Consider the following 27,081-nt stretch of genomic DNA (forward strand, 5'->3'; position numbering starts at 1 on the left):
GTAAGGTACTCCAGATAATGACAGTAAAATTGATGAGTCCTACTTCTTGGCAGTTGCAATTATGGTCAAATTAGTATTGTCCAAGCCTTCTAAAATAAGTTCCTGAAGAATTCATTACTAAAATGTAATTTATTTCTGAGTACATTAACTTAGGTTTGCATAAAGGTCTGGTGTAATTGGAAAAATGGTTATAATGAATGTAAAATTCAACAGAATACAGAAAATGCAATATTTTGACAAAATACGATATGGTATATTCTGAATTATTTTGGGGCTCCTAGAGTATATGTTGATATAATTTATCATGGAGTAAGTGTATTCTGTGCTAGTTCATCTTCTTATTTCTGGGGAATGGTTATATGTTATTAAAATGCTCTACCTGTCACATTTTTGAACTATGCAACACTGCATTTTACATAAATATGGAAAGAGTCTTTTCTGGTTAAGTTAATTTATTTAGTGTATGGCAAATACATGGACTTATAGCAGTTAGAGAGCCAGGACTTCTACAAAGATGTCTGGTTGCCGATTGTTGTTAACTACCAATTTTTCAGTGTAGTCTGCCTGCCACTTGTTGCTTAGTTCACACTACTGTGCTATCCAGGGTGCACCATAAAGAGGCAAGCTAGCATCACACCCCAACCACACCCATCTGGTTAAGTATTTGTCATCCATTATGGGTGGATCAGGAAGACTTTTTAGCAAACTATTGTATTTGTTAGTTATAGGATATTTGCTAAATTTGTCTAGTATGAAATGTCAATCAAAGCCCATAAGAGATAGAAAATTTAGATGAAATTTATATCCGATTACAAAACACTATGGAAAATAGCTGTGTGAATATTTCTTGCAGATAATATCTCAAGTTCTCAGATTTTCCCCGTTTCCCAAACGGAGTTGTAAATTTTGAAAGTAGCCATGGTTCTTTTTAGCATCTTAGATCTCTTTTGTTAGAACCTGCTTGCAATATCAGGTAAACTTTAATTAACCTATTTAAAAGAAATACTATTCATTGTTTTCCATGAAAAAAGCAAACATCATTTAATCAAGGAGGAGAAACAGTTGGTAATCTTGGAAAATTCTCAGTGTGGAAAATTCAGAATACCCTTGCTGATTTTATTTATTTATTTATTGTTATATGTTTAATTGAGTAGGTCTCTTTAGTCATTGCCCTGTGGTAAATATCTTCAGGGTTCATTTTTACGTGAATCAGTAAACATAGTTTTTAATCCATAGAGTTGTTTTTTGTATCAGAATATTTGGTAGTTGTTTTGTTTCTTGCCAAAGATTTCTCCAAGAACGAACAAAGCCTCCAAATACCTGTTCATTTACATGCAAAGATTACACAAAATATGGTACACATTGCACGTGAATCTTTGTTCTCCACCAACCTAAGAGGACTGCTGTTTTACAAACAAAATATCTTCTTATTTTCTATGCTTGTGTAAGAGTGGAAGGCATTATCTTGAGAGGAAACTCATCAAGCTGGAAATTAATAAACAGTGGGACATGTTTCTTGTTTTTAGTAGTGTGAGTATATCACATTGATTTCCTTTTACCATTTATCCTTTGTGGGATATTGAACCCAAGGAACATGACTGAACGAAAGAGGAAGCCCATGTTCTCCAGGGAAGAACTGGACATTCTGGTCACTGAAGTGACTCAGAAGGAAGCCAGGCTGTTTGGAAGGGAGACAATACGTCTATCTAATGCACACAGGGACAAGGTCTGGGAAGTTATAGCCAGAAAAATCACATCAGTGAGCCATGTTCCCAGGTTTGTAAAAGATATTAAGCACAGATGGGACGACATGAAAAGAAGGACTAAAGACAAACTGGCATTCATTCGGAGGTCCATCTCCAGCCCCAGCAGCCCGGGGAGGCCCTCGGCCATTGTCCTGACCGCCTACGAGAGAGCCATCAAGTCGACACTGCATTCGTCACGCCAGATACACGGCTTCCGGAGAGCGGATCTGGACGTGGTTGACAGCCCATCAACCAGTTGTAAGTATTATCTCTTGTCTGTTCCGTGCTGTACAGCTTGGTTCTGACAAAGAAATGTATTATACAAAAGATAATGCTTCCCTTTTAGGTGAAGAACACCTTCTAGTTCAGGTTTCCTGAAGTATTTAATATTTCCTGTTCTGGTATTTTCTTCATTATTGATTCATAAAGCTGTATCTTGAATAAACTGATATAGGCTGTGAACCTTATTATTCAGGTTAGCATAAAGAATAGATATGATACTGCCCCATCTATAGAATGACATGTGTGATATATAACACATGCATGTATACAACAAGGGAGAGAAGGAACCACAAATGTAAATTGTATTGTCATCATTAATACATCCTATATAAATACCAGATATTTTTATTATTCATATATTGCATATTTACTTACTCAAAAAAATTATTTACAACTGCTAGTGGCATTTATTCACAATCATGTGCGAACATTTAAACTACCCAATGTGCGTGTTCCTTGCCATGGTTTCAGTGTTTGCTAATTCAGCATTTGTGGTAGTTGTAACTACTGCAGATAACAAAAATTGCTTCTGCATTTTCTCCATAGATATAGAAATAGTCTAAAAGAGGCTGGTGATGTACTTGATTATTGGTACATAATCCATATTGGTGTTATCATTACTTCCATGGTCTTTTCTGATACTGAGCCAATATTGTACAGATTAATGTACTCAACTTGCAGATATCTACTATCCCTGTATCTACTATTCTCCCCTCCCATCAAGAATTTCAGAATTTATTCATATGTGGATATGTCCTGGTTTATACATATACATTGTCCATATTCAAAATGGGCTTTTGCTACTCAGTATATCTTAGCTGGCATCTGTGATTCAAAAAGTCCCTAGGTTACGAACAAGTTCCATTCCCCAACTCTTGTCTTTAATCCAAATTTGTATTTAAATTGGAACATCTACTTACAAATGGGATGCCTATTAATAAAAATGGCAGAGGACATTGTCCTTTCATGAGCCAATAAAGACCTGAAGCTACGCAGTGCTTTCAGGAACCACTAAAAATATGTTGTAAAGAAAAAACACACATATAATTTCAATAGTTCCTGAAAGAATTGCCCAGCTTCAGTGTTTTGTCAGATCAGAGAAGGCAACATTTTCTTATAGGCAGCCTGTTTGTATATAGGGTTACTGTTAAGCTGAGCATACACAACCTGGGAACTGCCTGTATTCAGGGGAAGTATCATAAATATATAATTATTTTCATTGCTTTTGTGGATATAGATGATACAGTGGACCAAACGTAATCAAAATTCCAGAAACAATAGTTGTACTATCAATATTTTCTTTCATAGTTTTTGCTGATTTAAAGGATACACTGAGATCTGTGATTTGAAAATTAAATCACATACAAGGAAGCTAGCATCTCAGTAAAATAAAGGAAAGAAAAAATTATGTCCCACCAGCATGCATTTGAATCTCAGCTACAATTGTAGATACAATTTTATGAGTAAAATTGTATATATTTTAGGCAATAATTATTATGAACAACCCAACAAAGTTTATTAAGTTCCCCTTTGAAGGCTTTTTAAAACCTATGTGTTAGTGTTGAACTTTCTCTTATTTGAAGAAAACAGAAGATCACAAAATATTTCATTCATTTTATAATGATAGAGCCTTTTTATTAAACAAGAAGAAATAGGAGCATGCATGTAGATGGTATAGCCATATTTGAATTATTTTTACTTCCACGTCTTCAGTGACTTATGGCACACTAAGAAATTGCCTTATTGTTGATTCATATATAGGTTCAGACTGCAGCAGTTAGTGATTCCCTAAGATCTCAGTCAGTGGCCCCTTACTACTGCATTATCTGGAACTTCCTAGTTGGAAGGTCTTAGCTCTACTGCTGAGCTATAGCTTGGTTTGGGAACTCTTAAAATTACTGTCCAAGATTGGTCAGTGATGCAAATCTCTCTATTACAAAAGGCATAAAGACAGGAAATGATTCCATAAAATTAGTGCTACTTTTACTGACCTCTGAGATTATGATTATTTCATTAGAACAGTAAATTAATACTGCTTCATTTCTACGTATACTGTATAGAAAGACACTATAGGTCATGTTTCATTCATCAGTATTTTGTGTGTATATGTGTATTTGTGAGCCTTGACTCCTGGCAAGTTCCTGGACAGGTTTCTGCAGTTTCCTTGGCAAGATTTAAGAAGTGATTTGCCATTACTTGCTTCCTAGAGTTGAGAAAGAATGATTGGCCCAAGATCATCCAATTTGCTTCATGGCCAAGTCAGGAGTAGAATTTACAGTCTCTTGAGTTCTTGAGTCTGATGCCTTAACCATTACATTAAACCAGCTTTCTATTTAATTTAGTGATTACAAAATAAATTTTTGTGCAGTCATTTCAGTCTAATATAATGATCTGAAAGTAGATCCATTATTAAGCTGTATCAGGAGGACAGAGTATAACAGAGCAATTTTTGTTTTTAACTTTTGTAATCTGGCTCAGAGAAATCACATGTTCTGCTCTAATACGTCATCTGTTCAATCAGATTGGGTTTTTTAGTGTGTTTTTAAAGCAGATACTCTTTTACAAAATAAATTATTTAAATACTTTTCTAAATAGTATAGAAACACTCTTAGATTTCACTGAATCCCAAATTTAAGTTTTGGCTTCTTTTTGAAGTAGAGTTTGTCAATGCAAAGCTTTTGTGCAAATAATCTGGTGTCTTCTCTCTTTTTTTCCTGTTTCTGTTTCAAGCTGATGAAGGAGAAGAAGTGGCAGGCCCCTCACAGAAGCACCACTTTTCATCACAAATGGATTCTGAAGAAACTGATGATCTCTCCATGCCATCTTTCCTTCATTCATCGTGTTTGTCAGATCATTCAAATATTCTAAGCCAAAGGGAAGAAACAATGCACCTAAATTCATGTCCTGAATTTTCCACTAGCCCCTCTCAACCTTTGTCGAAAATCCACGTATTTCTGGCTTTGACCATCAGCTCTTTGATTCCCACATTCAACAGACGGAACTATTCAGACAATTCTGTCAAGAGTTGGTGACAATCCATAGAGATGTGGCAAGCAACATGCACGCAATTAGCCTGAAGATGGCTGACCTGAGTGAACAAATCACCCAAATGTGCCAAACTTTAATTAAAATCAAAGATGGGCTTCAAACTTCAAACAAGAAGAATCCTATCTCTAATGCTAGCCAAGAAATAAGCCTGCAGAGAATTGGGTCAAAGAACCCCATTGAAACCAGAACAGATATTAGCCAAAATCAGCCCAAGGCGACTCCTGTTCATTGGATTATTAGGTCACGGAAGAGAAAACACTATTTCTAGTTTTCCACAATATTATATTAACAAGTGCAGTTGATGTTGGTTTAATAAGCACTTCTTAGCATAAATATTGGGGAAGTTAATGAAAATTTTTCTCTTAAGAATATTATAAATTATAGCAATTTACACTATAAACTTTGGAACTTTCTAGCTGGAAGTAAGCTTTGCTTGATGTATTGGAAACAGTACTTGTGTTGTAAAACAATGCAGTAGAGGGTATGCAGTCCTCTTGAATAAAAACGGATATTATAAGAATCATAAAGAACTTAATGATCTGTAAATCCAAAGTTCTTATAGATTTGATTTTGACTACCTTTTAAGCTCAGGAAACATTCTGGTAATGTTACTAGATATTTAGGTTTAGGTAAATATATTATTACGGTCAATGGTGATGCCTAGTTTTCTTCTTGTGTCTTTATTCTACTATTGCATGTGGCACTATGTAGACATCAATAAGGATCTAGGTTTGGAAAGGGAAGCTTGTTTCTAGGCTTCACAGTTAGGTCTGAAATTTTTGGATCTTTTCTGGGTTTTGGAGCATTTGAAAGAAGGAAGTTTTAAGGGGTTTACAAATTAGGAGTTTTAAATCTTGAATATGTTTAAGGCATCCTTTGCACCCCTTAATCCTGCTTCTCCCCCAAATAATTTTCTGGTTGGGGTGGGTGAAATAATATTTTATTTGGTGCAAGGTTCAAAGCACTAATTTTAAACTTGCCTATTTTTCCATCTTCTTTTCCTCTGAAAGACCTGAAAGAGTTGGTCTTGCCCATTCTAGTGATTTGTGTGATAAATCTTGATCTCAAGGCAAGATAAAAAATCACAGGGCAGTTCCCAGACTGAAAATCTCATAGAACTGAATGCTCTGTTAATTTTTTTCATCCACTGTGTAGACACAGATTGTGAGATTAGATAACACTTTGTTCTCATGTAACAGTCAGTCCCATGCCTAATTTTTTGGCTTAGTTATTAACTGCTGATCTTTGGGAATGGGATGTGACATCAGAACAGATACCAACAAAAGAAGGAACTTGGAAGCAATGTAGGCAGTATTTCTCTACTTCCAAGCCTGTAAATAATTATACAATATATATTTTTTTATCATTAATTTCATGGCAAAAAGCTATTTTAACTAATAATGATTAAATTGTATAAGATTGTAAGCCTATTACAATACTGCACAATATAAACAAAATGATAAGGATAAAAATGTTGCACTGAAATAAAATGATTAACGTGTAAGAAACAAATGAGCTAGTGTTGCCAAGTCTGCTGATTTTTGTTGGCAGTTCTTCGGTACCCTCAGTGCAATACATTTTATGGCTATTCCAGTCTCTACAATAATATGTTAAAAACTTGCCTATGTTAGCTAGGGAATGACATTTAAAGCAAGTAACTGAAGCATGCTCAAATATTAATTTTGTCACATCGGTGTAATTATTCTGACTTCAGTGGAACTATTGTTTACATAACGTAGAATAGGTAGAGTTGGTAGGTTACCGACTCATAGCAAAGACAATACACTATTGTAACTATGCTTATTTTAGCATAGATTTGCTACTTTGTATTTCCTCATGTCAGTTTTTGACTTAACATGATGAAAGGCAAATGTTACTCCAAAGATGCAAGCTAACTCCTTAGTAGAAAGAAAATGTAGCTGAGCCAAGTCTGATAAGTTTTAGGTTGGTTTTGGAAGCAAATGTTCTAATCCAGGAATAAATCAGTTTATTCTATGTATGCTAAAAATGAGACAAAAAGTATTACATATTACCCAAAATATACAAGCTAACTCTCTAGTGGGAAGAAAATGTAGTTGTGTCAAGTTTGATAAGTTTAAGGTTGGGTTTGGAATCAGATGTTTTAATCCAGCAATGTATGCTAAAAATGCATGTGTACTATATCTTATGTATATTTGCTTCTCATCCCCTGCTTAAATAGAGCCTTCCTCACTGCAATTGTCAGATACAAGGAATATTCCTCTTAAGATATAGCTGCAGTAAATTATTCTTCATGTTGCCTTTTTTTTCAAAAGAAATTGTCTTTCTGTACTGACAACACACAATTATAGGGAACAAAAATCTGTAAGTGCCAAACAGAATCAAGCATTTGAAATGTTTGAATGGCTATAGAACCAGATAATTACAGTGTGAAGGAAATAACAAAAAAAGTGTGGAAGTTGAATGTTCAGATAATTCAATTGCTGACCATTGTTTCCTGGAAATACATTAGATTATTAGTTTCATGTAGCAGGGTCCCTTATATTTTGCTTATATTAATTATATAGAGTGTCATGTACATTAATAGTACAATATAAATTAAATAAATGAATTAAATCATGTTCAGTCCATCTGAATGATTCAGTTTGCTTTATGGTCTCATTTTTTTTAATGAAATGATTCTCATGCAGCTGAGGAATTACAGTAGTTTTTAGGAATGCCTGTCTTGGAGAAGTGCTCCTGAGAAGTAAGCTAAAGACAGATCAATTAGCATTACCAATTAGAACTGAATTATAGTTCTAGGGCAGGGGTGTCAAACTCACATCATGGCGGCTTCACATGACATATCGGAACTTTTTCCCCCTTCACTAAACCGGGCGTGGGTGTGGCCAGCGCATGATGCATCCCGCAGGCCAGGAGTTTGACAGTCCTGTTCTAGGGTAATCTTTCCCAACTAATACCCTCTGGACTATAGCATTCAGAATTTCTAAGTAGTATACCCAGAATGAGGTAAGTTTAGTTTAGGTGGATACATACAGTCCCTGGTGTTCAGTAGGATAAGAAGCCAAAAACCAGATATGAGAAATATAACTCTTCTGTTTTGATATACTAATTTACCTGTGTTATTGATATCACTTATGGTATACTATATTGTTGAGGCGTTAGGAAAAAGGAGGCATTCTCTGCTCTGTGAAATGCTTTCTTTTATCATCCCATAAGGGGTAATTTCTTATATGTGACTGTTGAAACCTGGCATGTTTTAAGTGCCCTTGTTTGACAGTGTTGCTGTGCTTAGCCTAATATTTCTGATGGAATTTATCTTTATGATTATTTTTGTTAACAATAAAGATATAATACTTAAAACTCAGAATAAGATGCTCTTTTATGTGTTTCTGAAATTGTGCTCAAGACATTTTAAATCTTTGATGTTTTATTCCATATAAAACGCATAATAGTTCGTTTTCATATATCCTTTACCTGCAATACCTACAACTTAAACATGCCTGGCAACATATCTCTTTTGTATTTTTGACAAGATCTAGAAAAGTTTGCCTATCAACAAATCAGCAATGAGTTTGGCTTGAAATATGAAAGTTGCTGCAAATATCTAAAGTATATTTCATGTGCAAAAACATGGACATGCTTATTTCATTGTTATTTTTAAATAAGGTTTAAAATAGCCACTTTCTAAGTTGTATACTTAGAAACCATCTTGTGATACCAGTGCAATTAGTTCTGTAAAATCAACCTAGCACCTTTTAGTGGTGTAAATTACAGTGCTAACATTTTAGGATGGCCTATGACATGGAATTCATGGAGTTAAAATATAGCAAACATGTGTGGCCTAATAGGAATACTAAGTAACTATATTCTGTAATGAATTTATGTTTGAAATAATCATGCAAATGCAAAGTTCTTGTTTTAAATCATGGTTTCTTGGGTGTCTCTCCAATTTTTGAAATGGTTTGCAGAGCAATATGAATGTCCATTCATTTGTGCACACGAACACACACACATACATGATCCAGAATGAATAGCTTCAAATAAATTACTATAATCTCTTCAGAGCCAACAGAATATTGTCCACCATTGCCTTACTAAGAGATCTGGAAAAAGAGTAGATATTCATTTTAAGATATGTAGTATTTCTCAGTTTAGTATTTGTGAAATACTGTACATTTGGAGAGTACTTATTTGTTTAATGTTTTCAAAGTAATTTGGAAAATGAAACTTTTAGAAATCCCTTTTGGATTAAGCCAATTCTTTTGTTCTGTTTTCAGAGAAACATTCTGGTTTCTATTTCTATGTCTATAACAATAGGACATTAATAGTAGTCCAAATAAAATTTCAAAATGGATGATTTTGCATCTTCTTTTATATGTATGTATGTATGTATGTATGTATGTATGTATGTATGTATGTATGTATGTATATATGTAGGTCTTGGCATTTTCAGGTCTTTTCCCATGTAAGGTTGAGAGTATCTTGGCAACGTTTCAACAAGGTCTCACTCATCATCTTCAGGCTGGTGTCTTTGGCTTTGTGCTTCTCGAGCAAAGAGTGGTTGGAGCTGCCGTCTCTCTATAAATACTGGTGGGGAGGTGGGGAGTGTTGCTGTGAGCGGGTTGGTTGGCTCTGTGGTTGCATCCTGATTGGTAGATGGAGTGGGTGTTTGCAGATTGGTCGGCTGTTTCGTAGCATCCTGTGTGGGTGTGGTCCTGGACTTTTGTTCCTGAGCTTTGGTGTTGTGGCCTCTGAAGTTCTGTGATGTGATGTCTTGAGCAGGTGGCTGTGATGCAGCATCCCAGGCCCTGGTTTGGCTCCGAGTCTGAGTCTGTCATGTGTTCCTGGTGTGTGTCAGCCTGCTTTATGTGGGATCGGAGGGGGGCACAGCAGCCAGTGGTGTCAGCATGGTCTGGCTTCTGGATGGTGGTTGTGTTTCGTCTGTGGGATGGGCTTGGGTTTGAATCTGGTGAGGATGATTGGTGGTGGCGTTGTGTGTTGTCCTGGATCCGAGGTCAATTTTCGTGGCTGGGACTCGTTTGTTGACCAAGGCTGGTTTCCAGATGTCTGGTAGGTGGGAGGTTTGTTCATATTGTAGGGGTGTTTCTCTATTTCAATGGCTTCCATAATTATTCTCTTGTTATAGTGTTCAGTTTTGGAGATTAATTTGGTTCCTTCAAAATCAATTTTGTGTTCTGTGCTGAAAAAGGGAGGAGTTTTTGTCTTCTTTTCTGACTGCGTTTTTGTGTTCTGCGATGCATGCATTTATTCTCCTAAACACAAAACGGAAGGAAGAAGGAAGAAATGAAGGAAAGAAAGGAAGTTAAAAGGAAGAAACAGCTGCAATCACACATTTTTCCTAGAAGCATGAAACTGTAAACACCTAGCCTGAAGATGATGAATGGGATTTCGTCAAAACGTCGCCAAGACACTTCCAATTTTATGCAGGAGAAAACCCAAATAACCAAAGACCTACATACAAACACCCGCGAAAACCTCAGAATATATATATATGTGTGTGTGTGTGTTCTAATCCAGTGGTTCTGAACCTGGGGTCTACGGACTCGTGGGGACCATGATGTCATCACAGGGGGTTCGCAAAGGCTTGAAGAAATGTTATAATTTAAAATTTGAATAAAGTCTTGGGGGTCCATGGCCACAAAAATTATTTAAAGAGGGTCTATGGTGAAGAAAAGATTGAAAACCACTGTTCTAACCCATTTCAAGAATGTGTGACCAAGAAAGAAACTAAGGAATGCAGATCTTGTTCTTGACCTGGCTGCCCTGGCTTGGCTCTGCTTTCTGAACAAAAGAAATTGACTCCTGTCTGGAGGGAGGGAGGGAGGGGGGAAGGAAGGAAGGAAGGGAGGGAGGGAGGGAGGGAGGGAGGGAGGACAAAGCAAAAGACCCCAGGAATTTCAGCTATAGCATTTCTCCACTGCAAGAAGCTTCCATTGCCATCTGCCACATGTACCTTGTGGCCTTCCAGACAAGATTCAGGATGCAGAAAACACAAGAAGAAAATTAGTAATGCTTTTCCAGTTACAATATGAGCAGCCATTGAGAAGATCCAGACTTAATTTTTCAGCCTCTGTCAAGCTTGGAAGGAGGAATTTGGCCTCTTGAACATTTTTTCTCTTCCTCCATGAAATTGCAACAGCAGTGATGAATTACCCCAAAGATGGGGAAGAAAAGGAAAGGCAATGCATATGAGTCAGAAGACTCATCTGACCCGAATCACACTTTTCGTATTCAAGGCAAGAAGGATTCACCAACCACCATAGGCCCTCTTTTGTGAGTCATGGTCATATGTAAAGGGAATTTCTACATCTTCTAAGCCAAATCCTGGCCAATAAATTAGGAAGCAGGATTATTTGGGGCACACATTCCCTACAAAAAAAATGATGGACTGCTTACCATCAAGGGTGAAAGAACTTGTCCACCTTTAGAAATAAAACATAATTCTCTTCACTATTGTCTTCATCATAGCCCCATAGTGTTAGGAGAAAAATGGTGGACTAACACATCCAGGATGCCATGTAGAAAAACTAGAAGGGAGAACAGAAATTAGAGCAACAACTGTGTTGGGCATGTAATTGATAAAAGGGAACAATGTTGCAAGTGCAATATCACCAATGCATTGAACTTGAAGTTATTTCTGAAATGGGTCCCAAATGGGAACCACCCAGTCATTGAATGAAAAAAAGAATGCAAATTATCTGGGTAAAAGATGCCTCCATTCATACCATCACATTGCAATTTCATTAAGGTAGAATTTTACTCAACTCTAGAATAGGCAGTTCAAGAGGCAGTTCCAAGAGGCCTCAGAAGTTTACCAGATAAGCAATGTTTTCCCTAAATGTTTCTCTTATTTGGACAATGAAAAATTTATACAGCTAATCAGATGCAGAATTCCCCAGTTCTTGCTTGAAAAAATAAATAAATAAAAAACTATCATTGCTTATTAAAAGCTGTATTTGCTCTTTTCTTATCCATATGATCCCAGCCTAATACCTAAGTCACTAGTGTACATAAACAAGGAAGAGATCCACGCTAACAGAAAATTAGGGAGCAAAAATAGAGCAAAAATAGGCAGTTGCACTAGCGCTCCAGTGTACAGCAAAATTCAATTATGGTGAGAATCTCAATTTGGACTTGCTTCTTTCTCCCTGATATCTCCGTCGACACAAGACAAATGAAAGTCTGAACACCTTGCCAAGAGTTCATGAATTCCAACTCTTTGTTGGAATGCCTTCAATTCTGTACTAGGGCTGTAGCATTTGTACACATCAATCTGCCAGGAACTTTGGCTCACAGGATCTTTGGTTCAAGCACTTGAAGGAGTTTGTTAATCCAAAACCAGTTTACTATCCAAGCCTTTCCTGGAAGAAGGATGGATATCTTGTATCCATCCTGATTAATAGCAAAGAGATAAGAAGTCTGGGCCCATGGCTTCTAAATGCATATGATCAGAACAGTAAATAAGTCTTTGCATCCATCTTATAGTTAAGATTAGACTTCTTTTTGCTTTCAGGAAAAGTAATTCATATCACAGTGACTCTTCTCCCACCAATCTATGAGGCATATCTTCTCAGGTTAAAGATCTTTAGTAAAACTAAATGGCAAAAAATTGGGTATTCAGCTCCACTAGGCAGGTGAGTGTTAGAGATAATCCATTTGGGATATGATTTAGAGGCAACTACCCATCCTCATAACTTAAGAACAAGGTAAAGTATTTCAGGGTGCTTCAAGCGAATAAATGTCTTTTAGAGGCCATTGCCAACACAGGATGTGCCCTCAGAAAAGTGTGTCTTCTCCAGCTACATAATTCCTGAGAAGTGTAAGACTGGAAAATGAACTTTACATATGCTATCCTTAAAGTTTATGGGTTTTTTTTAAAGTCTGATAGAATTGAACACCAAGTGCCCATGGTGTCATATCCTAGAGACTACTTTTACACTAGACCTTGACTAGCTTTTTTTTTTTTTTTGAATTTATATCCCGCCCTTCTCCGAAGACTCAGGGCGGCTTACATTGTGTAAGGCAATAGTCTCATCCTATTTGTATATTTATATACACAGTCAACTTATTGCCCCCCACAATCTGGGTCCTCATTTTATCTACCTTATAAAGGATGGAAGGCTGAGTCAACCTTGGGCCTGGTGGGACTCGAGCCTGCAGTATTTTTTTTATTATTATTTATTTATTTACATTTATATCCCGCCCTTCTCCGAAGACTCAGGGCGGTTTACATTGTGTAATTGTAATTGCAGGCAGCTGTGTGTTAATAATAGGCTGCATTAGCCTGTTGAGCCACTTCCCAGCTTCAGCTCTACATAAAGAAATTGAATGGGAACAGCTCCAGAGCAGTGGTCTGTTTATTCCAGCTGTTTATTCTTTAGGCATGCAGTTTCCACAAAATAAAGAAAATAAAGAAGAAATCTAGATGAACCAGCAGGGCTTCTAGATGTGTGCAAAGGCATGGGGTAAAAGCAGGTTTAAGATTTCCTTTAATCTAGGGTCTCCAACCTTGGCGACTTTAATCTTGGTGGACTTCAACTCCCAGAATTCCCCAGCCAGCAAAGCAAAGCTGGCTGGGGAATTCTGGGAGTTGAAGTCCTCCAGGGTTAAATTTGCCAAGGTTGGAGATCCCTGCTTTAATCTAAGTTAAACAAGGGGCTGCTAATTAACATCATGAAGAGAGGCAATCACACTGTACTCCAGGAATGTTAGAGAATATCCCATCTTTTCACACCTTAGTTACCTTAGTGATAGTACTTCATCTCTTAAGAGTACAATATTCCAGAAGGTCAATTCTTTTTATGTGGCACTTTCCATTTAAAACTGATTCTTCAAGCACTAACATGTACGTGAATCTAATAGACAGGGTTCAGTTACAATTTTTATATGGGGATTTATTTATTAATGCTTCTATATTGTCATTAAGGGAGGACTTGTGTATTTTCCACTAAGGAAAAATATCTTACAAATGGATTGCTGCTTTATCTGTAAGAAAACTTTTCATAGATCACAACAAAACATTTGACCGTACTTTCACCCATACTCATTGCACGCAGGGAGTATATTAGGCACAGCTGGACATATTCAGCACACTTAAGATTTTACTTAAACTCAATTATAATTTTGTCAAAGATCCCATTTATATCCTGTAAAGTGGAGAATGAAGGAACGAGGGTTTCCTTCTTCACTCTTAACCATTCAACTAGGAAATACAACTTTAATATATTCAACAAAAGGCAACTAGATTTTCCAAAGGAAAAAAGAAAGCTCTATTCAATTTTGAAAAGAAGCAGTACTAATTACCTTGGAAGCAGAATTGTCTCTGACCTGTAATGCAGTTGCTTGGACCATCTTTTCTACTTTTCTACTGTCCCTGTCTTTGGATATACAACTCTGCAGAAAGTGTTTGAAGATTACCAAACTGTAGGGCATACTTTTTGTATGAGTCCTATCATTCCAATGGCCAAGAGACTAACACTTGAATGTTCCACATGGTATCTTCCTGGTCAACCAGATAATAGAATTGGGGAAGAAGTTAGTATCTTATGTACAGATATATTTAGGCTATTTCTCTTTATGTAAATTTTTGTTGTTTCTATTCTACTATCGGTAGTTTCTGTTTGTTGATTGCAAAAACAAATAGGAATCGCCAAAATGAGGCATTTCAGCAATGGAACATAGTGATTTTCTCCTGAATCAAATGCCCTGATCTGCACATTCTGGGGCTGGTTAGTGCAACTCCAGAAGCATATTAACCAGAAAGTGGTGTGTTTAATGTGGGGGGAAGGGCTCTAAGAGTATTTTAGCATATCCCTGGTAATATAATAAATAAAGTCAGTTCCTCTGATTGAAGGAGATTGTCCCAGAATAGAGGAAGGAAATTCTTTAAGGACCCTGCCTTCCTTCTGATTTGTGGAGATGTAAACTCATTATTATACTGGGTCCATTGTTGGTGACTGGAAGGATGCCTCATGGTAAGTCCAATACAGTACCATTCTGGTGTAAAAGGAAGGAAGGAAGGAAGGAAGGAAGGAAGGAAGGAAGGAAGGAAGGAAGGAAGGAAGGAAGGAAGGAAGGAAGGAAGGATAGATAGATAGATAGATAGATAGATAGATAGATAGATAGATAGATAGATAGATAGATAGATAGATAGATAGATAGATAGATAGAAAGAATTCTTTATTGGCCAAGTGTGATTGGATACACAAGGAATTTGTCTTTGGTGCATATGCTTTCAGTGTACATAAAAGAAAAGCTACATTCATCAACAATCATAAGGTACAACACTTAATGATAGTCATAGGGTACAAATAAGCAATCGAATCATACTAGGAAACAATCAATATAAATCGTAAGGATAGAGCAACAAGTTACAGTCATACAGTCGTAAGTGGGAGGAGATGGTGATAGGAACCATGAGAAGATTAATAGTAATAGTAATGCAGATTTAAAAAGAGAACTATTAGAAAATCATTAATTCAAACTATGAACTATAATGTACCATGATTTTATTTCTTAACAAATTTGGAACATTTTCAATCAGGTGGTAGTAAAGTAAAAGGAAGCACGAAGTATTTGGGTGAAAGAATAGTTTGATTTCTTGAAGACATTCCTGAGTATCTTCAACCTACATAAGAATTTTATTTTTAATAGTAAAAAGCCATAAAAACTCAGACCATCTGAAAAGAGACTTACTGGTAATACTAGCTAGAGTGAAGCCATTTTTCTGACAGCTGTTTTTGTTGTCACCTAGCAATCTATGATGATTAAACTAAATTAGGAGTGTAGTCTATTCTTTGTAGCTTATTTTGTAGTACGGTGTGTAAAGACCCAACTGTGGAACTTAGCTATTAGTATTTCAATGGTCACTAGTATTATTGACTTGGTGTCTGTGTTTTTAATCAATAAAAAATATAGTGGAAATATACTGAAATGTGTGAGCTGTATATATGTTATATAACAACAGATTTGTATTAGGTGATTTAGTACAGCCTAGTTGTGCAAATATTTCTATAATATGTCTGGCCTTAAATGGGAATCAATATCATTTAATTGCACATTTTCAACACTACATTGGATTACAAAATAGATTCTATTATATTATGGGTTTGATGCACATATTAGGAGAATATTTGTCATTCTGGAGCCCACCAAATTGGATGTAAAAGATCATATCGCTGATACGAATTAATTATTATTATTATTTTGCTATTAAAATGGACTGTTTTTATTCTTATAGAATATTGTATAACTGCAGTTCTTCTAATTCTAACTTTCTGGTTCTACAGCACAGATGTAAAACCAAGTCTGCAACAACCATAACTAATTTTAGTTAAATCTGAACCGGGATTGTCTTACAAACCCTGAAACATACTCTTATTTTAACAATCTTTAGTTGGTAATAATAATAGACACAGACATTTGGAAATTAGTGAAATTTAGCAATTAGATATTTCCCTGAACAGGAACAATAGGGCCTATACTAATCTCAAGAAGTTATTTAATATTCCATAACGGTAGCTATTATTTTCTTACGGTTCTGTTTCTTCACATGTCATTCATTATTCATGCCATCCAATGCTTCTGTTTCTGTGGCTCTCTTTGAAGGTCACTCCTGCTACAATTGTGGCTTAAAGTTCTATTCAGCCTGCTTATAAGTCAAAACCTGCCTTCTCCTTGTCCCTAGGTATGTGGCCATATCTCGAGAAGAGAGAGAGCAGAATCTAATGGCATTTCAGCACAGCGAGAGGATTTATTTTCGGACTTGTCGGGACATCCGGCCAGGGGAGAGACTGAGGGTCTGGTATAGTGAAGATTACATGAAGCGGCTGCACAGTATGTCTCAGGAGACCATCAACCGAAACCTCACAAGAGGTGAGATTTTTTTTTCCCTTACACTATTCGTGTCTTTATTTTTGACCCGGTTATCAGGCAGTTCTTGCAAAACGATGTATGAAAAGAAGTCCACAAATTAAAAAAATCAGCAGTGTAAAATAATAGGTTGAAATAAACAAGATAATACAGTTGAAATAGTTCCATCAAATAAAGTATATACTGTAAGGGATATGGGGGAATTTCATCTAATATATACTGAAAAGTGAGCAGCATTGTCTCGAAGGAGATATTTTTGGCTTGATTTTTGGGGTGGGGTGGGGTGGGGACTAGGGCAGATACAGAAACTGTGGTACAGTTGTAATGTCTTTTTCAATTTGCAAAATACCTATATCTTTCTGGCAAACACAATGGCTGTCATGTTGGTTAAATCTGACAATGATCTGCAGCTACTAATATTCACCAAATATACCTGACTAGCTTTATATATCAAATACTAAGGAGTGCTGGAGAATGAATGATTTCTTCATTGGCAAAGATCAAAACCTTCAGAACTAATTGGGAACTTTCCAAATATATCCAGACGTTAGAACAAAGATATGCTGATCTCTCAGGATACTGTGCATGCACCATTATGGGTTTTGCTTCCTTCTTAGTGTAAAGGTCCACTCACAAAAGTACTTTAAAAGGGAGCTTCACCTAGTTGGTGAAAGTTGATGGTTGAAAGAAAGGAAGAAGAGGATCCAAATGAAATTATTTTCCCTGTTATTTTTTTCAACATTATTATGAGCAATTTATTTATGTAATGTATTTTGCATGGAGCTGTATGTTGTCCTAAAACTTGAAGCAAAAATGGAAGAGGTAGATCTTGGATGAAAAAAAAAATACTGTTTTTCATGTAGTATTCAACAATTTTCTTTCTACTAATTGAACCGGCCTATATGCTTTAAAAACTAATTCTTGGCAAGTGTTCAGAGAGATGCTGATAATTGGGTCATAATGAGCTGGGACTCAATGTGTGCAAGTAGGCTTGTGTAAATACATACTTTCTTAGTTACAGAACTGTAGAAATGATTAGATTTATGAAAAGGTTATTGTTTTTAGTTTTATTTTTTGAGGAGCCACAATCTTGGTTAAAGTTAAAGGTAGTTCTCGTACATTTCTAAGCATTTTGATTTTAAAATCTCGTATCAAATTGGAGTGAAAAATAACAAGAAGTAAAAAAAATAAGTTTAAAAATCAGCATGCCACAAATTCCAGGTGCTCGGTATTCAAAGTGATAGCTATCCAAACTGTGTTTCCTTTAGATAGATAGATAGATAGATAGATAGATAGATAGATAGATAGATAGATAGATAGATAGATAGATAGATAGATAGACAGACAGACAGACAGACAGACAGACAGACAGATATATTTTTTTATTGGCTAAGTGTGATTGGACACACAAGGAAATTGTTTTGGTTTGTATGCTCTCAGTGTACATAAAAGAAAAGATACATACATGAAGAATCATAAGTTACAACACTTAATGATAGTCATAGGGTACAAATAATCTGTTGTGTCCCACCCCCACTTCGACGAATGAGTCAAGGAAGTCCATAACAAATTTGGCAATGAAGCCTCTGCAGCTAGCCAAGTGCCTTCGAGGTTTATCAGGGCAGGCAGGAGTCCAAGTTGTGACTTCAGTGATAGGGTCCGGTATCAGCAAACTAGATAAGACTTTGCTTGACTCAAGGTTGGAATGCCAAAAGCAGGTCCTTTATATAGGCTGTGGGGTGTGGCTCCATGACTCAGCATTTATCCAGGCCTGCCCCACCCTTCCTTCTGCTGGTGTCGCCTCTCAAATCTCCGGAAGTGAGGGTCCACCCAATCTGAATTGTCCTCAGCTGGATCTGCTTTCAGCGTCTGGGAAAGGGAGGGGTCAGAGGGAGTAGGCCCAGGTAATTCCATCACCTGGCTGGCTTCCTGCTCTGAAGGCTGAGCCAAAGGAACACACGCTGTATGAGTGACGTTTATTGGGTTTCTCCTTTCACTCCTTGAATCCTCTCCAGGCATGGGGCCAGGGCTGGGGCTGGAGTCATGACAGGCCGTTCATCTTCATTATCAGACTCTGAGTCTGATAAAAGGCCCGGTTGGAGACAGGAGGGGCCCGGCTGAGGAGAGGAGGGAGGATGAGTCATAACATAATCAGGAAACAATATCAATATAAATTGTAAGGATACAAGCAACAAAGTTACAGTCATAAGTGGAAGGAGATGGGTGGTGGGAACAATGAGAAGATTAATAGTAGTGCAGACATAGTGAACAGTTTGACAGTGTTAAGGGAATTATTTGTTTCCTGACCTGTGGGTATGTGTGCGTTTGTGTTTCTGGAGCAGTACATGCGTACAGTTCAGAAGATCATTGGGAACAACAACAAAATAGCAGTTGGGATAAATCAGTCACCCAAGACTCAAGGTCTAGACAGACCAATCTGAGCACAGCCTGGATTGACTACAGGAAAACCTACGACTCAGTGCCACTTACATGGATCTCTGAATGCCTGCACTATACAAAGTGATCAGGACACTAAAGGCCTTCCTCAAGAATTCAATGGGACATTGGAAGATAGCACTGGAAGTCAACTCAAGGCAGCTCACACAAGTGGCCATCAAGTGCAGTATATACCAAGATGATGCACTGTTCCCTCTGCTATTCTGCAAAGGCAAGCCAGATATTCACAAGAACTGGATATGGGTACAAATTCAAGAGTGGAATTACCATAAGCCATCTCCTCTAAATGGATAAAATCAACTTTTATGCTAAGAATGAACTTGTTGCTCTTGATCTACCTGACACAAATTTACAGTGAGGACATTAGAATGTCATTCAGACTGCAGAAATTTGGTGAAAAAGATAGTTAAAAGTGAGAAAGTAGTTAAGACTGATGAGGTGGAACTACCAGTGGGTTACATACCAAACATACAGATTAGTTACAATTATCTTGGTATCCCACTGTCACATGGGAACCACAATGGGGAGGCAAGGAAGACAGCAATATCAAGTACCACCAAAAGATAAGTCAGCTCAGTGGAAAGAACAAAATCCATGTCATTAGCATGTATTCCCTGCCAGTCTTCCCTGCTGGTCAAAGCTGGACAGGGAAGCTGCTGATGTGAAGACCCAGAAGCTCTTCACAATGTATAGAGGTTTCCACCCCAAATTCCAGAAATTGTACACCAGCCAAAAGAAAGGCAGATGGCATCTGGTGAGTGTCAAAACCACTGTCCTGGATGAAAACCAGAACATCCAGGAGTGTATCAGTAAAATGGCAATCAAAGATGTGCTGCTTAGAGAATGTCTGAAGCAGCAGCAGACATGGGAGGAAGATCAAACAGTGCCAAGACAAGAACCTGCATGGGATGTAACATTGTCAGATAACTGAGGTAGCAGACATTGGGAAATCCTACCAGTGTCTGGAAAGAATTGGATTAAAAGACATCAATGAGGCACTATTCATAGCAACACGAATAGGCACTAAGCACCAGATCCAAAGAAGCATGTGTCTATTATAGTAGGCTGGATCCAAGGTACTGAAGTATGAAGCTTCAGTATGAAGCTACTGTGATCATTTTTTCTCTCCTCTGATTACTGGTTAGTGCCTTCTACAGCCATTTTGATTAGATTAGTGGAAAGATCAGATGCTTGATTTGTGAAGAAATTCTGCCTGTTTAATGCTTTATCCATACTTTACAAACATAGTTCAGGCTATGCTAGCAATAAATACTATATTTGAATTATCTTTTCAAAGATGTTTTATTATTACAGTGTTTTATTGTCACATATGAAATATCTAATGGTCTGTGGAGCCTCTTTGGCTGAATGTATTATTTTGCAATGGAAGAGCTTTCCTTTTAAATTGTGACCTAGTGTTATATCAAGAGTCAGAACTTCTAATAAATTCCAAGTGTACCTCTTTAGATAAAAGAGCAGCCATTAAACACATCCCATAGCCAGTCCTGCTAGTAAACTGATTTTAAAAAAAATATCCAAATATTTGGCTCATCTATGCAAAGTTGTAGTGTTTATATTTGCAGCAAAACCACAACTGAACATGACTTAGGAAATACAGTTTATTTCACTTTTCCAATACCAACAATATCTAGTATTTTTGCCTTATGCTTTGACTTGGTAAAAGAAATTATATTTCCGAATACATTCATACTCTCTGTTTTATTCACATACGTGTGTGTGTGTGTATGCATGGATGGATGGATGCATGCATGCATGTATGTATTATAAGGAAATCCTTAAACAGAAAAAAGCCAGATGCAGAAAATTTGCTGGAAGGAAAGTTCTTTCTTCTGCTTCTCTCCAGTTCAGGATTAAGATTGTGAAACAATTAAAGTTATGGCTAACTGTTCTTGAATTGGCTTATGAAAATATACCAGGTCAGTGGAAGCAAATTCTATATAATACAGCAATAGCAATAGCACTTAGACTTACATACCGCTTCACAATGTTTCACAGCCCTCTATAAGTGGTTTATAGAGTCAGCATATTGTCCCCAACAGTCTGGGTCCTCATTTTACCCAGCTCGGAAGGATGGAAGGCTGAGTCAACCTTGAGCCGATGAGATCCAAACTGCCAAACTGCCGGCAGCTGATGATCAGCAGAAGTAGTCTGCAGTACTTCATTCTAACCACTGCAACCATCACAGGTCTTATATAGAGTAATAATTAGTCAATTGAAGATGTTGTTTAAAAAGACATATCTGAATGTTAAGATAGTAGTGAGTAATGCTGTGAGAAATGCAGCTGACCTCTTCAGATCTATTATGTATTCCCCATATGGAATTACCAAGGACCATACTACTGAGATTTGGCACAAATTGTTGATCTTCAGTTTTGTAATTTTTCCTTTTAAAACATACACTACACATAACACCCATACATAGGGGTGAAATGCTCCCGGATCCAGGAAGTAATGTGTTTTTTACCTTCTGTGCATGCGCAGAAGGTTTTGTGCATGCACAGAAGGTCTGTGCATGCATGTGACGCGCACAGCATATGCACTTCTGGACCAGTAAGGAAGGTAAGTAGATTTCACCCCTGCCATACATCCATACACAGCCTTCTAGACTCCCCTGGAGCCTAAACAAATCATAATAAATATGCAGTCCCTAGCTGCAAAAATAGTACTATCCCTGCCTTGAGAAGGATGCAGCTAGCTCTGTCCTATCATCTCCTGAAATCTCAGGGAAGAAACCACCCTTGTAGACTCGTTCTGGCACTATTGGATAATGTATTTGTCCAGGCACTATTTTATGGATGTTGTTCATCTGGAATTGGAGAGTTTGAGATGGGAACATGGCTAATGCTTAAAATAGTCTGTGTATCTTGAATGTGGAAGTGGATTTTGAATCTTCTATTTTTGCCTAATCCTGGAATCAGTGTCACAGAAAACCCAGAAACTGAAAATTTAGAGATGAACTTGATCAATGAGATCTAAACACTTATACATGCCCAGTAATCTATCATCCATACATACTTTTGTACATACATTTCAAGAATACTTTTGTGTGATAAATATTGTTGATATTGTAACTGGATGAAGGCTCCTAACAAATTAAAATTCCTCTCCCCTTGCTAGGAAAGGAAAATTCTGAGGAGACACATTTGATATTTGGGACTTGGCAATAAGACGTTAGTTATTGAAGTTAGTTGGTGATATGTCTTTATGTAAAGAGAAAAATCCCCTTGATTCAGAGTTTAATGTTTTGCTGTGAGAAAGATATGAAAGGAATTGCTCTAGGAGAGGTTCTATTAGGTAGAAATGTTAAGTTATATTTTGTGGTTAAACATGATTTGCTCTCCTGGTTTTATACGAATTATGATATTAAAGCTCTTTTCTTTCCTCTTGTATGTTGAATTGAATTGTACGCAGTTATTGTTCACAAGTATACATTAAGATCTGGTATATAAATCGTATAAATTAAACCTGATATTAAACCATAAAAGGAAGAGAAAGTTCCTGTTTTACTGCAGGGAAATAAATTAGATCAGTTGATGGCAGTCTATTCATGACAGAAAAAACTCCTGTAAAGGAAAACACCTTGAATATTTATACTGCAGTTGGCAACTAAATACATTTATTGTTTCTGCTTTTATTTTTTTTACTGAAAGCTATCCAAAGTCATTGTGAATTGGCTGTCAGTTAAATTTAAATAAACAAATAAACAAACCAGGTGTTTAAGAGAAGATTTGGAGGGAACTTATAGAGAAAGGTTCCTATACTACTTGAGATATGGTAGGAGAGAGCCCACATTATGCAAACTCCAAATCTTCTTGTAGAAACCCCAATTCTGCAAAGCCAGGATTACCACCAGATTATAGTAAAAGGTTAAAGTTTTGTTGCCATCCTGGTCCTCCAGATTTTTGTAGCCCAGGTCTGGTAATCCTGCCTTCTTGTATATATTGTCCCTAATTCTGAATTAATCATTCACGTAAGAACTTCATTCTCAGTGATAAATCTCCATCTTAGTCAAAATCCTTGAAAAATGTTTCATATGAGATCTCTCAGATATGTTCCTTTTAATCTACCACAAAAGTATGTATTATACCTATTAATTTAAAATATTTTAAAAGAAAGCCTTCTTTAAAAATTATGGTTAACTAAAACAGCTGCATAAAATGTGTGATAGTAGGCTTTGTACTATAGCATACAATAGCATCCAGGTATTTACAGAAATTTGAAAATGATCAAGAAGAGTGTCACCCACACATCCCGTGGTATGCCAGACATATTGTTTTTAATCTAAATCTATTAAAAAAAATACCTGAAGATGCTTCACTTCTCATCCAGGAAGCTTCTTCAGTTCAGAACTGAAGGTTCTTGGATGAGAAGTGAGTCTTCAAGGAAAAACAAAGAAAGCCCAGCTGCCTTTTGAAAAAGTATCTTTGGGACTATAGAAAAGGCATGATTTTTTTTCTCTACTGATTATAAGTACCAAGCAAGATAATAATGACTACAAAGGGTGATTGTATCATCTAACGCAGAACCCTATGCACAGACTAGACAAAACTGTAAAAATAAATAAAACAAATAATTGGATGGAATTCCATCACTTCTACCAAGCATCAGGAATAGCTGAACTATTAGCAGAAGTAGAATTCCAATTAGCTAGAGCAGGAGTCTCCAATCCCCGGTCAATGGACCGACAGGATCCACAACATGCCAGAAACCAGGCCACGTAAACAAGCAAAGCCCCATCTTCAAGATGCAGGCATCACGTGAAACCACACCCCCTCCGGTCCATAGAAAAACCTCTCTCCATGGAATCAGTCCCTGGTGCCCAAAAGGCACCAGAGGGCAGATGAATATCACACAGGCCACTGAGTTTTCAGCCAGCTGAAGTTTCTAATTTGTCTTCAATGGAAGCTCCACAGAGAGTATTTTGCAGTAGTTCAAGTGAATGGTAATGAAGACACGAGTCAGTATAGTAAGGTTGCCCCAGATAGGATACAACTAATGTCCCAACTGAAGCTGATAAAGGACCTCCTGACTACAGCTTCTTCCTATTGTTCTAGCAGGACCACAAATCCAAGAGGACCTCCAAGCTTTGGATATGCTTCTTCAGGAACAGTGCTTTCTAACTCAGAAATACCACTGGAGCCACCAGAGAATCCCAATGGACAAACAGTAATTTTCCTTTAAGGTGATTACAAATGTCCTTATCTGCAATGAGACTTCAACAACTTCTCCCAGATCCAAGTAATTATTCTGTCAAGGACCCAGGAGAGGCAAGGATCCAGCTCACATGACAGCAGAGGATTTCTTAGAGAGCATTCAGTGTACTTCCTCAGAAGTCACAAGCTAAAAGAAAACCTCAAAGCATGACATTATGTTTTAGTCAACACTCTACGCTCTGCTCAGAATAGAACAACTTTGATAAACTTTACTGACAAAATTATGTGCTAATTTGTCACATTTCTGGGGGCTCTGAGAAAGCCAAGGGGTCAGCTGGAATTGGTTGACAGAGACAGGTTGCTCAGGATGATTCATAATTTTTTTTGAGGGCTTGTTGCTAACAGCAAACCAGGCCTTTGACTGATTCACCTGTTAGATTGTCAAGGAAATTCCAAGCATCCATGAGAAATCCAGATCCATATGGTACTGGGGTGGGCCATCTGAATAGATTCAGCCTTATGGCAATCACACAGCCATCAGTTACATCTGGACCTGGAAATGATCTAACCATGGCAAAAAGCTGATGGTAATAGCTTTTATAACAAAATCATATTATAGAGATTCTGAAGTAAATACAAGGACTAATCCATGTAGGTTCCATGATTTCCTGAGGAAAACCTACAGCTGAACTCCATATAAACCCCTCATAGTTAGTGGGAGGGAGGGACTCAACTACCATCCTGACAGATCCAGAAGCCCAGAAAGCCTCGTGATGGGTGTCACTGATGCTTTTTGACTCCAATCCAAATCTGCTTACTCCTTTCATCTACCAGATCTCCTAACCACCCACAAACCAAACAGCTACTTCTAGAAGCTTGGTGAATCTTTCTGCATCAGGGCCCTTAAAACTTCCCCAATCTTCCAGACTGATCCTTCCCTCATACATACCAAAACTGTATCCAAAACTCCAAATATATTCATATTTCTATTTCTCCTATTTCAAGTCCATACTACATCCTTTGCTCTGTTTGACATCATCTTGAAAACAGTAATCCATTAATAAGCTTTGCTATTTTGAAGAAACTCTCAGGTGATTCCAGCAAACTAAGCTTATTAACATAATTTAGTCAACTTCCTTGATTTAATTAGTTTTTGTAGCCTCCGGCTACATGCCATCATCAGCACCATCATAGCTGCTAGAAATCTTAACATGTTCCCTAAGCCTAAAAGCAGGGCTTTCAACCCTATTTTTACATCCACCGTGTTGGAAGCATGCTAGTTTTAAAAACTCCATGTTTGCCTTCTACAAATGGAACAAAATGGCAGTGTATATGAGATGATTTCATCACAAATGCTGCATCTTACATACTTGTACCAGGTGTAATATTAAGGTCACTGTTTTTTTATGGACACAACAGTTTTTAATTCCAAATATTATTATCCATGGTTAAGATGGAATAGATTTTTAAAAAAAAAATACGAATTACTCTGTCGAGCCTCAAATACATATTCAGATAGAAATGTGTCACTTAAACATTTGCTACATCCTAACTAATCCACCAGTTAGTGTCACACTTTGAAAACTAAGTAGGATATGGAATTGACTGAAATCTTGCATATTGTATGTATGATTTTTTTAAAATTTCTGACTCAAAATAAGTCCTGTGCAAATTGATATATGCTTACAACAAATTGGTATTGGTTAGAAGTTCCAATGCAGCATCACAAAACCTGGAGTTGCAATACTTACATAGCAGTTTTCCTCTAGCGTCACAAGTAGATGAAACTATTGCAGTTGCTGAGGTCTATGGTGCTAGGATTTGATGAACCACATTTATACTAAAGCTGTTACATAAACAAAGTATGTTTCTTAAATGTAATATAACAACATTAAGCAGCGCATTGTTTGGAAAACAACCAAGTGTTGATGCTTGGAATTATTTACAAGACAGAAGAAAGATAGAATCAAATCGATCATCTTCTGAATTTCCAGGTAAGGATATTTAGCTATTTTTTCTAAATAATTGCTAATCTGCTAAAATCTCTACTTTCGGTAAATTTTGCTTAAGTCCACACATTTAGCAATGTCTTACAACAAGCTATAGATCTCAGTCTTGGATATCACTGGCCTGGTTCTAATTAACTGTGTAGGTTATCGATATGGGAAATGAGATTGTAATTCCTGTGTATTCTCATGTCTCGTGTCACTCTATTATAGAATGGAAAGGTCTATCAAGTTTACTGGTTTAACATGGAAACTTCATAGTATTGACATGATGCCTTTTACCAAGTCAAAGTTATCACTACATATTTTATTTTAATTCCAATTACAGGTTAGCTACCTGTTACTTTAGATTAACTACCTATTCTTTGAAGTGTATTGAAGCAAACCTCTGAATATTACCTAGATATTGTTAGATTTTCAATATTATCCATCATTAGGGTGCCTAAGCATTTATTCCAGTAAATGTATTTATTGGTTATGCAACATGTGAAACAT

General features: G+C 36.9%; 1 protein-coding gene across 4 annotated transcripts in view; it reads left to right on the plus strand.

The window, feature by feature from the left end:
- The window catches only part of PRDM11 (PR/SET domain 11), a 78,802-nt gene that overhangs the window by 38,575 nt on the left and 13,146 nt on the right, over positions 1 to 27,081 (plus strand). For all 4 annotated transcript variants that reach the window (XM_058161714.1, XM_058161713.1, XM_058161716.1 and 1 more), the window contains one exon: positions 16,765 to 16,952. In XM_058161714.1, the coding sequence (XP_058017697.1) occupies positions 16,765 to 16,952 (188 nt within the window). The remainder of the gene's footprint in view (positions 1 to 16,764; positions 16,953 to 27,081) is intronic.

The sequence above is a fragment of the Ahaetulla prasina genome, chromosome 1 (assembly GCF_028640845.1).
Source record: "Ahaetulla prasina isolate Xishuangbanna chromosome 1, ASM2864084v1, whole genome shotgun sequence".
In the NCBI taxonomy this organism is placed as follows: domain Eukaryota; kingdom Metazoa; phylum Chordata; class Lepidosauria; order Squamata; family Colubridae; genus Ahaetulla; species Ahaetulla prasina.